The following is a 13,616-nucleotide window of genomic DNA, read 5'->3' on the forward strand; positions in this document are numbered from 1 at the left end:
TATACGTCTATGTGTAAGTGTGCATTCATCTGAAGACATAAGTGGGCCAGGCGCAGTGGCTCATGCCTGTAATCCCAGCATTTTGGGAGCCTGTGGTGAGCAGATCACCTGAGGTCAGAGGCTCAAGACCAGCCTGGCCAACATGGTGAAACCCCATCTCTACTAAAAATACAAAAAAGTTAGCTGGCTGCAGTGGCGCATGCCTGTAATCTCAGCTAATCGGGAGGTTGAGGGAGGAGAATCGCTTGATCCCAGGAGGCAGAGGTTGCAGTGAGCTGAGATCATGCCATTGGACTCCAGCCTGGGCAACAAGAGCAAAACTCCATCTCAAAAATAAATAAATAAATAAATAAATAAATAAATAAATAAATAAGTGATTAATTTCTTTTAATCTATAACTAAGGTCTGAGTCTTGAAGACCTTCCTCTGGAGCCTCAGTAAATGTACTTAATCTAAATGGGTCCAAGTAATGGGGCAATTACCCTTATCTTGTCTCCTGCTAAATCACGGGGATTTGGAGAGTTCCTTCAGACCTCCAGTAAACTTGCTTGTGAAGGCCTGGGGAGTTTCTTCAGACCCCCAGTAAAACTTGTTTAATCCTAAAATGGGTGCTGTTAAGAATTCCTTTGTGATTTTGTCATGCTTTGAGGCCCAGGAAAGGTCTAGACAAAACTCTTGGTGGGCTTTTGTTCTATTCCAGCCTTTGTATAAGGGCACTGGCTTTTAATATTAAACTTAACCACTCAGTCAATACTGAAATAGTTGTTATGGAGGCCTGTATTTGGTGAGACCTGGCCTGCCACAGGAAGAGGACTTCTGTGGGCTTAGAAGTTCACTGTGGCCAGAAGGAGAGGCACAGGTGTTGGGTGGGTGACAAGAAAGAGCCTGAAGAGAGAGGTTGGAAATGGATTCTGAAGGCCCCCAAGTAACAGTGTAGTTTCCACATCAATGGGATTGTTTGCATAAGGGGTGAGTCAGGTCCTTAACTCCTTCTCCCCAACCCAACATTAGCTTGAAAAAAAAATTTTTTTTTTTTTGAGATGGACTCTTGCTGTGTCGCCCAGGTTGGAGAGCAGTGGTGTGATCTCAGCTCACTGCAACCTCCGCCTCCTGGGTTCAAGCAATTCTCCTGCCTGAGCCTCCTGAGTAGCTGGGACTACAGGCATGCACCACTACACTCAGCTAATATTTGTATTTTTAGTAGAGATGGGGTTTCAGCGCATTGGCCAGACTGGTCTTGAACTCCTGACCTCGTGATCCACCCGCCTCAGCCTCCCAAAGTGCTGGGATTACAGGTGTGAGCCACCACACCCAGCCCATTGGCTCAAAATCTTGTACATAATAGACACTAAATATTTGATGAGAAAATAAATAATTTTCAAATTCTCTAAAACAAGGAAGAATTATAAAAACAGAAGGGACAGAGAATATGCACATGCCAATTGAACAATTTAGTTTTTGAGTGATAGCCATGAGCTCAGAATTAGCCTGGGCAGTTTTCATAAAGATGTTGAATTCTCAGCACAGTCCTTGAGGTAAGGATTATAATAATAGTAGCCAATGTTTATTAAACACTATGTGCCAGACATGGTGCAAAGTGCTTTATTTACATAGAGTATCTCCAGTGAATTCTCAGAACAACCTTATGAGGTAGGTATGATTTCAACTTTCATTTTCCAGAAGAAAAAACCGTTCCAGAGAGGTAAAGTGGCTTGCCTGAAGTCACACAGCAAGAAGGAGCAGAGGTGGGATTTGAATGATGATTTCATAAAACTCTGGAGTGTGCTGTTTGTGCTCCTCCCAGGAGATTTTTATTTGTTCATTTCTGGCACAAGAATGATTCTCTCGGTGGCCCTGGAGAAGATGATGGTCCTCCCTTGGACCTTGGTCCTGTGGGGCCAGCTGATGATGGGCAGGAGGTTGGCCAGGACTGCATTGAGGATAACGGTCGTGTAACCCCAACCCAGATGGCACTTCCCACCATGATACATGGAGGAGGCTTCGCAGACTTCCTTGACGAATGGGGAGGCAAGGCCGATTGGGAAAACCAGCAGACCCATAATCATGGCGGTAGCTGGAGATAGCAGGAAGGAAAGCCAATGTGTTGGCCAAGGGAAACCTCACTAACTTTCCATCCCACGACTCATCCACCCTATATCCACCCATCCATCTATCCACCCACCCATTCATTCATTTGCTTATTTATTGGCTAATCTCTCCTTTTATCCACCCACTCATTCAACCATGTTTCCAACTATCTGTCCATTCACTAACCCATCCATTCAAACATACTTTTACCCACTTATTTTCTCTGTCCTTCTATCTACATATCCATTCACACATCCATCCTTCTATCCATATCCCTACTTAACCACCTGCCTCCCACCCATCCATCTGCCCACCCATCATCCACCCTCGTCTTCCATTCATCCATCCAGTCTGCCCATTTTCCTTATCCACTAAGATATCCGCCCATTCATTCATTGTTCATCCATCCACTTATCAACCCACTCATGTATGCAATTCCCTAGCCCACCCATCCATCTATTCACTTATTTATTGGCTCATCTCTCCTTTTATCTACCCACTCTCTCAACTACACTCCCACCCTTCTGTCCATCTGCTCATCCATCCACTCAACCATGTTCAACTCCACTTATTCTCTCCATCCCTCTATCCACCTATTTATTCACTCATCCATTCATCTGTCCATCTGCCTGCTTAGCCACCTTCCTCCCACTCATCCATCCATCCACCCATCCACCCATCCCTCATCCTACATCCATCCAACTATATTCCATTCTATCCATTTTTCCTATCCTTCCATCTGTCCATTCATCCATCCACCAATCCATCCATCCACCAGTCCATCCATCCATCCATCCATCCATCCATCCATCCATCCACTAATGTATCCATCTATCCGTCCATCAGTTCATCCATCCACTTGTCAACACACTCATTCATTCATTCACCAGCTTACCCATCCAACCACATGTTCATTCATCAAAACTGTTGGAGGTGTTGCAGTGGACATTAATGATACTAATGAAATGACTGGACACCTTCTTGCTTCCAAGGCACTCATAACAGAAATCAGAAGATCCCTGGCCTCCCTTGCTGCTCTCCAGCCACCCTTGTCTACTTTCAGTTCCCTGAACATGCTGCCTTGCTCCCTTGTCTCCATGCCTTTGTTCTTCGTGTTCCCATTACCAGAAATGCCCTTGCTTGTACTCTTGGCTAACTTCTACTCATCCTTCCAGACTTGGCTCAGGTGGGACCTCCTCCAAGAAGCTTGCCTTAACCCATCCATACACTGGGCCCATCCATACACTGGGTCAGGTGCTTCCTGGAGTTTTTTCTAGCATCCGTTGTTCATCCCCATCATGTGAAATATCCATTGACTGATGCCCTCCAACCCCCCAACCAACTAGACACTGCAAGCAAGCCTAGGACAAGGATCATGTCTCCATCAATTGACTCAGCAAATGTTTATTGGGCACCTATTATGTATGAAGCACTGTGCTAGGGGCTGGTGATAACAAGGCAGACAGACATGTCCTTGTCCTCATGGAACTGATGTTCTTTGGAGAAAGAGGGACAATAATCAAGTAGGCAGATTCGATATTTCAGGTAAGTATATGCTATGAAAAGTATAAAACAAAGTAAGAAGATGGAGAATCTAAGGAGAGGGAAGCTCCCTTAGCTAGAAGTCATGGAAGACCTCATGGAGGCAGTGATATCTGAGCAGAGCCCGTAATGAAGTGAGTAGCAAGACCTGCAAAAATCTGGGGAAAGAGGAGTCCAGCAGAGGGAGCAAGCATGGTATATATGAGCAACAGATTGCAAATCAGAATAGCCAGAGCACATTGAGGCTGGCGGAGGAAGGAAGAGATGAGGTTGGTGAAAGACTGGGGACTGGGTTAGGTGGAGCCTCATAGGCTATAGTAAGAAATTCGGATTTTAATCGGAGTATGATGGGAAGTGATTGGAGGGTGGATAAGCCAGTCTGAGTGGCACGATCTGATGTCAACTGAACAGGACTCGTTTGTCCAGTGTGTGGCCAAATAGACCCTAAGGGGGAGGAGTGAGAGCAGTGAGACCTGTGAGGTGCTTATTGCTATAATCCGGGCAAGAAATGATGGAGCATTAATTGAATGAGGATTGCAATGAAGACCTGGCTAGTACATTCAAAAGCTATGTATAAATTACAGAAAAGTGACTCTTCTCGAGAGATGCAGTCTTGCAGGTTCACAGTTTAGCAAGTGAAGTATGGGCTAGATTTCAGCATCTCCTCAGTTCTCAGCTGGGCATGCTTGCACAGTGCACAACATCCCCAACTGTGTATGGTGGTCCTGGTAAGGATGACATGAAGTGGATGGATGAGAGAGAAACAAAGGGGGATAGATTGTTAAGACTGGGTCAGCTAATAGCGGGAATGGGTGACACTAAGGATGCCATCTCTCCCTCCCCCTGATTTCTGGCTTGCCAAAGGACCAGGAATAGTCAACAGTCTTAGGGTTTATCTCTGAGATCTGACCCAAGAGGCCAGGCTCTGCTCACAGACTCATTCATTCATTCATTCATTCATTCCATAAATATGTCTAGAGCACGGACTATGTGCCTGTGCATTGGATTTACCTGCCACTGCCTGCACCCTCGGCATTGCAACACTGTTTCTTCTTGGGCACAGCCCTTTGGGGGCCACAGCCCAGGACAGGAGGAAAATTGCACTGAAGGCCAGCAGGAGCCAGCCTCCGAGGAGCATCACAGCTGAGACCTGCAGGGAAGAGACAGAAGGAAGGGTGTTGGCTGGGACAGGGGCAGGTGGATGCTCCCTCTGCTCATTGGCCAGCTTCTGAGCCCTCGCAGCATGTGGTCTGTGCTATTACGATTTCCATTTTACATAGAAAGAAACTGTCCAAGTAAATAAACTGTCCAGTAAGTCCAAGAAATTGAAGTCATTTGCCTCAGAATACATGGGTAATTAAGTGGTAGAGCCAGAATTAAGATCCACATTGACTGACCAGCATATAGTACCTTTATTAAGCACTTGCTACATGTCAGGATCATCAGGAGAGGCACCTGGTAGCTGCCGTTACATCACCCTTGTAACGATCAATTTTGAAGACTGTATATTCTTCCTTAGACGTGCTGGACTAGGAGTCCTTTCCCATTCTCCCCATTGTTGATTTTGGCAACGTGCATCATAACAGGGACTTTAACACCTTAGCTTTCACTTTTAAACCTAACAGTGTTTAGAGGGTGGCCAGGTAGGAGTGTGCAGGCTGTACACTGCACAACTCTCAGAGGCGCATTGCGGGCCATCATAGATTTGCAAACTGATTACAGTGAAATTCCAGCAGATGGCAGTAGAGTATCCTAAAGAAGGGACACCTTTTCCTAATTTGCGCGAAGGTGCTATATTGGCTGGCAGCTGCCTTTGGAATCATCCTGCAAGTTTGCTAAATTATCAGTAGCCAGACCCCACTCCACGCCTACAGAGATGGGCTCCGGGTGGAGCACAGAACTTGGCATTTTTGCAAAGTTGCACAGCTGTTTCTGAAGGGCTGTCAGGTTGAAGAACCTCTGTGCTCAGTTCTAAGGAGAGTAATGGCAAATTCATAGCCACTGGGACACCCAGGCAGGGAGGAAAGCCTCCTCGAATTCCGCTCAGCCAGCTTTCCTACCCTGATGAGTTTAACCGAGCCCCTGAAGACCGGTGACTTGGTGAACCAGCTCTCACCTTCCAGGCAAAGTCAGGAATATCCTCCAGGGAACTGAAGGTCGTGCAGCTCTGGTTCCAGCTGTTGCCCTGAGGCCAGGAGCAGTAGGTGAGGGTGCCAAAGGAGAAGGTTGGGGTCTGGAACCAGGCAGGGGAGATGAGGCTGAGGGCTGAGGTGCAGGTCAGAGAGAGCCCCAGAGCTACCCACACGCTGCTGAACATTAGGAAGTATTGCTGACCTCGGGGTCAACAGGGAAGATGACTGATGGAGACTGCAGGGACAAGGAGAGAAACGGGCTGGCAGAGGTGCTCCCTAGCCAAGGACCTGGTGTTGTGATCAGATCATCAGCCCCTCTTGAGCCTGGAGATGTAAATGGGAGGTGCTAATAACTGTGGTCTGGTAGTGGGGGTTACTTTGTCCTAACAAATTCTAGAAGTACAACCCCCAAGTCCTAGAATAGATGTTAGCCCTTAAAGACCTTTGAACATTTGCCCCTCTACCTTCTGCATGGTGCATCATCTTCAGTGGTCCATGCAAGGATCTTCTCATATTCTGTCCATACTTTCATTTATTCATGTGTTTGTTCATTCATTCATTTATCCATTCTTTCAGCCCATCAAGCCTCCCCTGTTCAAAAGGGCTGCTTCTACCCAGACAGGGCACTTTTTAAAAATTCACACAGATATAGGCCGGGCGTGTGGCTCAAGCCTGTAATCCCAGCACTTTGGGAGGCCGAGGCGGGCGGATCACGAGGTCAGATCGAGACCATCCTGGCTAACACGGTGAAACCCCATCTCTACTAAAAATACAAAAAATTAGCCGGGCGAGGTGGCGGTCGTCTGTAGTCACAGCTACTCAGGAGGCTGAGGCAGGAGACTGGCATGAACCCAGGAGGTGGAGCTTGCAGGGAGCTGAGATTGTGCCACTGTACTCCAGCCTGGGCAACAGAGCGAGACTCCATCTCAAAAAAAAAAAAAATTCACACGCATATGCTTGCTTGCTTGCTCTCTCTCTCTCTCTGTCCTCTCTCTCTCCCTCCCTCCCCATCCCCTCTCTTCTTTCTTTTCTTTCTCTTTCTTTAAGAGAAAAAAAGCTGGAGTGCAGTGCCATGATCATAGCCACCACCACCTCAAACTCCTGAGCTGAAGCGATCCTCCCACCGCAGTCTGTTAAATAGCTGGGAGTACTGGGGCACACCACCATGTCCAGCTAATTTTTATTTATTTTAATTTTTTGCAGAGACATTCCGTCACATGTGGCTTATTAGAAACCTTTTTTTCTTTTTTTGTGGAAACAGGGTCTCCATATATTGGTCAAGCTGGTTTCAAGCAGCACAGATGCTGTTTATAGCAGCCACCTTGTTTTTTTATTTTAATCATTTAATGTGTGTCATTTTGTGTGGAGTTAGGTTTGCAAAATTGGTGTGGTGCTGTATGCATGCATTTCTCATTGCTGCAGATGGTATTATCTTTTTTTTTTTTGAGACAGAGTCTCGCTCTGTCACCCAGGCTGGAGTGCAGTGGCGCGATCTCGGCTCACTGCAAGCTCCGCCTCCCAGGGTCACGCCATTCTCCTGCCTCAGCCTCCCGAGTAGCTGGGACTACAGGCGCCCGCCATCAGGCCCGGCTACTTTTTTTTTTTTTTTTTTGAGACAGAGTCTTGCTCAGTTGCCCAGTCTGGAGTGCAGTGGCGCTATCTCGGCTCACTGCAAGCTCCGCGTCCCGGGTTCCCACCACTCTCCTGCCTCAGCCTCCCAAGTAGCTGGGACTACAGGCGCCTGCCGCCACGCCCGGCTAATTTTTTGCATTTTTAGTAGAGACGGGGTTTCACCGTGTTAGCCAGGGTGGTCTCGATCTCCTGACCTCGTGATTCGCCCACCTCGGCCTCCCAAAGTGCTGGGATTACAGGCGTGAGCCACCGCGCCCGGCCATTTTTTGTATTTTTAGTAGAGATGGGGTTTCACCGTGTTAGCCAAGATGGCCTCGATCTGCTGACCTCATGATCCGCCAACCTCGGCCTCCCAAAGTGCTGGGATTACAGGCGTGAGCCACCGCGCCAGGCCTATCTTTTTTTTTTTTTTTTGGAGACAGATTCTTGCTCTGTCACCCAGGCTGAAATGCGGTGGTGCCACGTCAGCTCATTGCAACCTCTGCCTCCCAGTTTCAAGCGATTCTCCTGCCTCAGCCTCCCGAGTAGCTGGGACTAAAGACACGTGCCACCACACCTGGCTAATTTTTGTATTTTTAGTAGAGACGGGGTTTCACCATGTTGGCCAGGCTGCCAGGTGGTATTATCTCATGTTTTGCATTCTGCCTTTTACTTCTGGACTGAAACAACATGGGTTTAGGATGCATTCATGTTGTCATGTGTACACCTGTTCTGCTTATCTTGGTTTGGGTTCCCTTGAAGCAGATCCCAAGGGCCTCACCTCCTAATATCAGCCTTGGAGGTTAGGGTTTCAAAATATAAATTCTGAGCGGACACAAATATTCAGTTCATAGCAAGACTCTAGTGAGAATCTGTGAATGTGGTTTGATTTTGCATATATTGTTCTTTTTTTTTTTTTTTTTTGGCATGATACTGCTTTTCCAATGGAAATTCAAATGTTGGTTTTCTGTTTGTTTTGTTTTGAGATGGAGTCTTGCTCTGTCTCCAGGCTGGAGTGCAGTGGCACGATCTCGGCTCACTGCAACCTCCGACTCCCTGGTTCAAGCGATTCTCCTGCCTCAGCCTCCCGAGTAGCTGGGATTACAGGCACAAGCCATCACGCCCAGCTAATTTTTGTATTTTCAGCAGAGATGGGGGGTTCACCATGTTGGCCAGGATGGTCTCAATCTCCCGACCTCGCGATCTGCCTGCCTCGGCCTCCCAAAGTGCTCGGATTACAGGCGTGAGCCACCATGCCTGGCCAAAATTCAAATGTATTTTAACAAAAAAGCAAGTCAGTGTAAAGTCAAGTCTTACTTAAATAATAATAGACATGGTTTCATGGCATGGTTGAGGCTGGAAGGTGATTTGCTAACAAACAGCCAATCCCGCCCTTGATGGCCAGAAAGGAAGCCTGAAAGGGTGAGCCTGCCCAAGGGCACTCAGGGTCAAAAGCAGCTGAGCTGCCAACCAGGCCAAGGGCACCTGGGCAGCTTTGCCAGGCCCCTGCCGTACAACCTTGGGTTTCACCTTGGCCAACTAAGCCCAGCCACCCACTAAACATGGCGGGAATTCTGGGGTTGGAGGCCAACCAACCACTCCACCATATCCCTGGTGCGGTACCTGGGGCAAGTGGCTCCATTGCTCTGGGCCTCAGTTTCTGCATCTGTACAAGATTATGAATCCCTTAATCTGGACTAGGGGTAGTGTTGGGATCAGTCAGTGGACAGGGTGATATGATGGAAAAAGGCAGAGAAGCCCAGATCCTCCCCTTCCCATCTGTAGGAGTTTGGGCAGATGGCCTCACCTCTCTGGAAAATGGGAGTGAGGGTTGTTGTGAAGCTTCAAGGGGATACAGTGTGTGTGTGTGTGTGTGTGTGTGTGTGTGTGTGTGTGTGTTGTAGGGGGAGAGGCAGAGATAAACCTGGGCAAGTGCGTCTGGGTCAAGTTGCATGGGTTTTTTACCCTGAGATGAGAAAAACCTCGTGGCTGCTCGCCAGCAAGTGAAACGTGCTCCCTTGAGTGAGAGGAGATGGTATTTTTTTGGTTTTTTTGGTTTTTTGTGTGTGTGTTGTTGCTGTTTTCCCTACACCAAAATCAGCCTCTCCTTTGGGTTGGCAAGATCCTGAGGGGTGTAATTCCAGCCAGGAAGCCTGGGAGAGCTGAATCCACTGAGGCCTATGATTGTGCCTCTCTCTGGCTGCGCTAGTGGCTGTCCAGGCGTTTCTCACCTTGAAAGGAGTTTTGTTCTCCAGATAATGCTCAATGTCACCTGGGAAAATCATGCCAACCGTCCAGGTGCCCAGAAACCTAAATGAGGCATTATAACCCGAAACCACATCCGACCAGACTGCAATTAGCTGGAATCCACCTAAGGGAAGTTTGAAAGGGACTGAATATTTTCTCCTCTGGTTCAATGCTTAACTTTTAATAGCAGTCAACAGTTTCTGGGCGCTCACTAGGCTTCAGTCTAAGCAATTGCATAGGTAAGCACTCATTACCTATAAGCCTTGTGGCCACCTGATGAGGTAGATACTATTATCACTGTTCCCATTTTACAGATGGCAAAACTGAGGCTCAGGAAGCAAGCCATAGAACTGAGACTCATACTTAGGGAATCAAGCTCGGGTTCTGGGCCCTAAGCCCAAAGCGATATTAAGGATTTAATTTAAAGGCCAACGAACCCAGTGGCTTACTAGAGCTGCCCAGGGTTAGGCCATGGTCAACTCTACTGACAGCCCTGCCCAAGGGGCACGGATGATTCCAGAGAAGCCACACGAAGGCAGAATCTCAGAAGGAGCAATGGGATTGGGAGTTTAGAGGTGGTTGCTAGGGACTTGATGTGTCAAGCCAAGTTTCCTTCTTCTTCTGGCTTCTGTGTCTTTCTCTATAAACTGGAGGGGTTGATCAATCATTCATTCAACTTTAATGTGCCCAGCTCAGTGTGACTCCTTAACCCCCTACCCCCAGGATACAGTAGTGAACAGAAAGTAGTCCCCACCTTCAAGGAGCTTAGAGTTTTGTGGGCAAGACAGACCCACAAGATACAGCAATATGTCCATGTGCTCATCCATTCAACAAGTATTTATTGTGTGTCTACAATGTTGCAGGAACTGTTCTGGGTCCTGGGGACTCAGCAGTGAGGAAAACAGGCAAAGCCCCTCCTTATGGAACATAGACTCTGGAGGGAGAGAGACAGGGAGGAAATAAGCAAGTCAATATGTAATATGCTAGATGTCAATAAGTGCCCTAAAGAAAAATGAAGCGTTGGAGGGAGATAGCAAGTGATTGGGTAATTGGGGGATGGTCATGGAAAGCCCCATGAGAAGGTGACCTTTGAGCTGGGCCTGAAGAAGGTGATGGAGGGAGCCACATGGAGAGGTGTCAGAGGAATATTCCAAGCAGAGTGGGGAGCAGGTGCAAAGGCCCTGAGGTGAGTGTGCTCTTGGCACATTTGAGGATGCAAAGAGGCCCATGTGACTAGAAGAAATGAGGATAGGAAAGAGTGGTGGAACTTGCAGTAGAGATAAGGTCTTATTCTGTTGCCCAGGCTGGAGTGCAGTGGCACAATCTTGGTTCACTGCAAGCTCCGCCTCCCAGGTTCACGTCATTCTCCTGCCTCAGTCTCCCGAGTAGCTGGGACTACAGGCGCCCGCCACCACGCCCGGCTAATTTTTTGTATTTTTAGTAGAGACGGTGTTTCACTGTGTTAGCCAGGATGGTTTCGATTTCCTGACCTCCTGATCTGCCCGCCTCGGCCTCCCAAAGTGCTGGAATTACAGGCATGAGCCACCGCTCCTGGCCGAACCATCCTAGGTTTTCAAAAGACCACTCTGGCTCCTGGGTGGAGAACAGGCAGAAGGGAAGCAGAGGGAGAAGCCTTCAGAATGTGACTCGTCAGCCAGACAAGAGACAAAGGTGGATGTGGATGGACGTTAAGGTAGGGGCAGGGGAGGAGGACAAAGAGTGGGCAGATTCTGGATGGATTTTGAAGGGCAAAGGTCAAGCTGATCAGATTTGCTAATAGAGAAGGCCTGGGGTGTGAGGCAAAGTGAAGAGGCAAGAATGCCTCTAGGCTTTTGACCCCGGACAGAGAACCTGCAGAAGGAACAGGTTTACTAGGGCAGGTGGAGGTGGTGTCTGAGTGTGAGGTTGTGTAAGCAAACCTAGGACGAATTGTGTACTGGCTCTGAGCCTCAGGTTCCCCATCTACAAAAGGAAGGTCAGTGGGACTTAACCCTTTGGAGGGTGATGCATTCCTTTGAAGATGATGATTTAAAACTGTGGATGTTGCCCCAGTGCGGTGGCTCACGCCTATAATCCCAGCACTTTGGGAGGCCAAGGCAGGCAGGTCACCTGAGGTCAGGAGTTCGAGACCAGCTTGGTCAATATGGCAAAACCCTGTCTCTACTAAAAATACAAAAATTAGCTGGGCATGGTGGTGGGCGCCTGTAATCTCAGTTATTCAGGAGGCTGAGGCAAGAGAATCACTTGAACCTGGGAGGCGGAGTTTGTAGTGAGCCAAGATCACACCATTGCACTCCAGCCTGGGCGACAGAGCAAGATTGTCTCAAAAAAAACTCAAAAAAACCCCAAAACCACAAAAAAAAAAACTATGGATGTTTCCACATGCACTCTCACACGAGCAAGCATGCATAATAGCATGCATGCGCATACACACACACACAAACACGCACACACAGTTGTATGTCATTTCAGAGGCTCATGGTCTCCCCGAAGCCCCTAACAGCCCTTGAGCAGTGCTTCATGCGATCCCAGTTTCCTTGCCTCCCCACTACTCACCTCAGGTCACTTTTCCCTCCAGACTCACCACACTTTAGGTCAAGACCCTCCAACGTGGCCAGCTCTGCTCAGGCTCCGGCTTTGGATCCACGTCTGTGACCTTGTAAAATTCTCCTTTCCTTTGGAGGAAGAATTTAGCTTGTAGAACAATGCCCGGGCACGCCTGATAAACTGGTCTGAGGATGTGTGTGTGTGTGTGTGTGTGTGTGTGTGTGTGTGTGGTTTTTCCTTCCCACTTCCTTAAATCAATAGTTTTCACTCCAAGCTGCTGGGTAGGCTGAGCAAAGAGGGGAAAGCCAGCCCCAAGTGGGGCACAAGGGGAGGGTATAGTGTTTTCTGGGTAGGACAAGGCACCAACAGGGATTAACTGATCTATGATTAAACGCCAGGTGTAGGAAACCACAGATAGAATCTCAGGAGGAGAAATGGGATTGGGAGTTTAGAAGTGGCTGCCACTGTGTTCTCTACCTTTCTGCCCTCATAATTCTAGCCCAGGCAACTGATATGCATATTTCTCTGTATTTCTCATAGGACCTTCCCTGTGAGCTGTGAACTTCTCAAAGTTAGGCACTGTGTCTTAAATATCTTTATCCTTAGCACAGAGTAGGTGCTGGTATTCTTTTGCTATAAGTGATAGAAGCACCACTCAAATAGACGTGAGAAATGTATTGGTTCACATAACTGAAAATTCTCTGGGATGGGCTTCAGGCACAGCGGGATCCAGGTAAATAAGCAATGTCTTCAGAACCCCTCTCTCTCTCTCTCCATGTCTCAGTTCTGTTTTCTGCTCAGTTGGCTTCACTCTCTAGGCGGATTCTCTCTAACAATATTGTCCTTTGGTGGCTCCAGGCTGATATTCCCAGACTCAGCAACCCCAGAGAAAAGAAAGCTTCTCTTTGCACACTATGGCAGCTAGTGTTGTGCTTAACACTCAACGGACAAACATGAATCCCATTCCCACCACCAGTCAATCATTGTGGCCAGGCAAATGGGATGTTCTGATTGGCCAGACCTACACCCTGTGTCCTAGGGTTGGGGGTTGAGGTTTGGAAAGTGAGGATCAAGTAAGGGTGTTGCAAGGCCTCACCCCCCTTGAAACTCCATGGACTGAGTGTAGAGGATGGGGTTCTTCTCTGGAGGAAAATGGAGATGCTGCTGGCAGAGGGGAGATGGCTGCTAGGAAGGTGAGAACACGAGACATCGCCTCAGTGTGCAGGAAATGCTAGCTTTTCCCTGTAGCTTAACAAATGAGCACATGGCAGTTGGTACTGTCGGAAGCAGGAGGTTCCCAGCCAGTTAGAGGCAGAAAATCTCAGTGAGGCCTGTGTCTCAGGCTTTACTCAAGTCCCAGCTCTGCCACCTCAGTCAGTGTGACCTGAGTTGGGGCATCTCTGCCTCCTTGGTCTCAGTTTCTCTACCTGTAAAATGAGGGCGTCTGGA

At 48.1% G+C, this 13,616-nt stretch overlaps 1 protein-coding gene across 2 annotated transcripts; it reads right to left on the bottom strand.

Moving 5' to 3' along the window:
* Positions 1-1,442: 1,442 nt before the first annotated feature.
* On the bottom strand, positions 1,443-12,328 carry TMEM211 (transmembrane protein 211). Of its 2 annotated transcripts, none has more exons than XM_033233045.1 (4): positions 12,205-12,328; positions 5,747-5,863; positions 4,642-4,780; positions 1,443-2,074 (listed from the first exon to the last, which is right to left on the bottom strand). In XM_033233045.1, exons 3-4 carry the CDS (start codon positions 4,766-4,768, stop codon positions 1,812-1,814), a joined length of 390 nt encoding a protein of 129 aa, XP_033088936.1. In that variant the 5' UTR covers positions 4,769-4,780; positions 5,747-5,863; positions 12,205-12,328; the 3' UTR covers positions 1,443-1,811. The 2 variants fall into 2 exon arrangements, with proteins under 2 accessions (XP_033088936.1, XP_033088935.1); XM_033233044.1 differs by having other exon boundaries at positions 1,604-2,074; positions 5,747-5,964; positions 12,205-12,288.
* Between the last annotated feature and the right edge of the window lie 1,288 nt (positions 12,329-13,616).

Source organism: Trachypithecus francoisi, unplaced genomic scaffold (assembly GCF_009764315.1).
Source record: "Trachypithecus francoisi isolate TF-2019V2 unplaced genomic scaffold, Tfra_2.0 Lachesis_group14, whole genome shotgun sequence".
NCBI classification, from domain to species: domain Eukaryota; kingdom Metazoa; phylum Chordata; class Mammalia; order Primates; family Cercopithecidae; genus Trachypithecus; species Trachypithecus francoisi.

Excerpts from the sequence above, each read along its gene's own strand:
- TMEM211 (XM_033233044.1), bottom strand. The coding sequence starts at position 5,947 with ATGTTCAGCAGCGTGTGGGTAGCTCTGGGGCTCTCTCTGACCTGCACC. Across the intron at positions 4,781-5,746 it reads TTCCTGACTTTGCCTGGAAG|GTCTCAGCTGTGATGCTCCT; the intron begins GTGAGAGCTGGT and ends TCTTCCCTGCAG. Across the intron at positions 2,075-4,641 it reads GAGGGTGCAGGCAGTGGCAG|CTACCGCCATGATTATGGGT; the intron begins GTAAATCCAATG and ends TGCTATCTCCAG.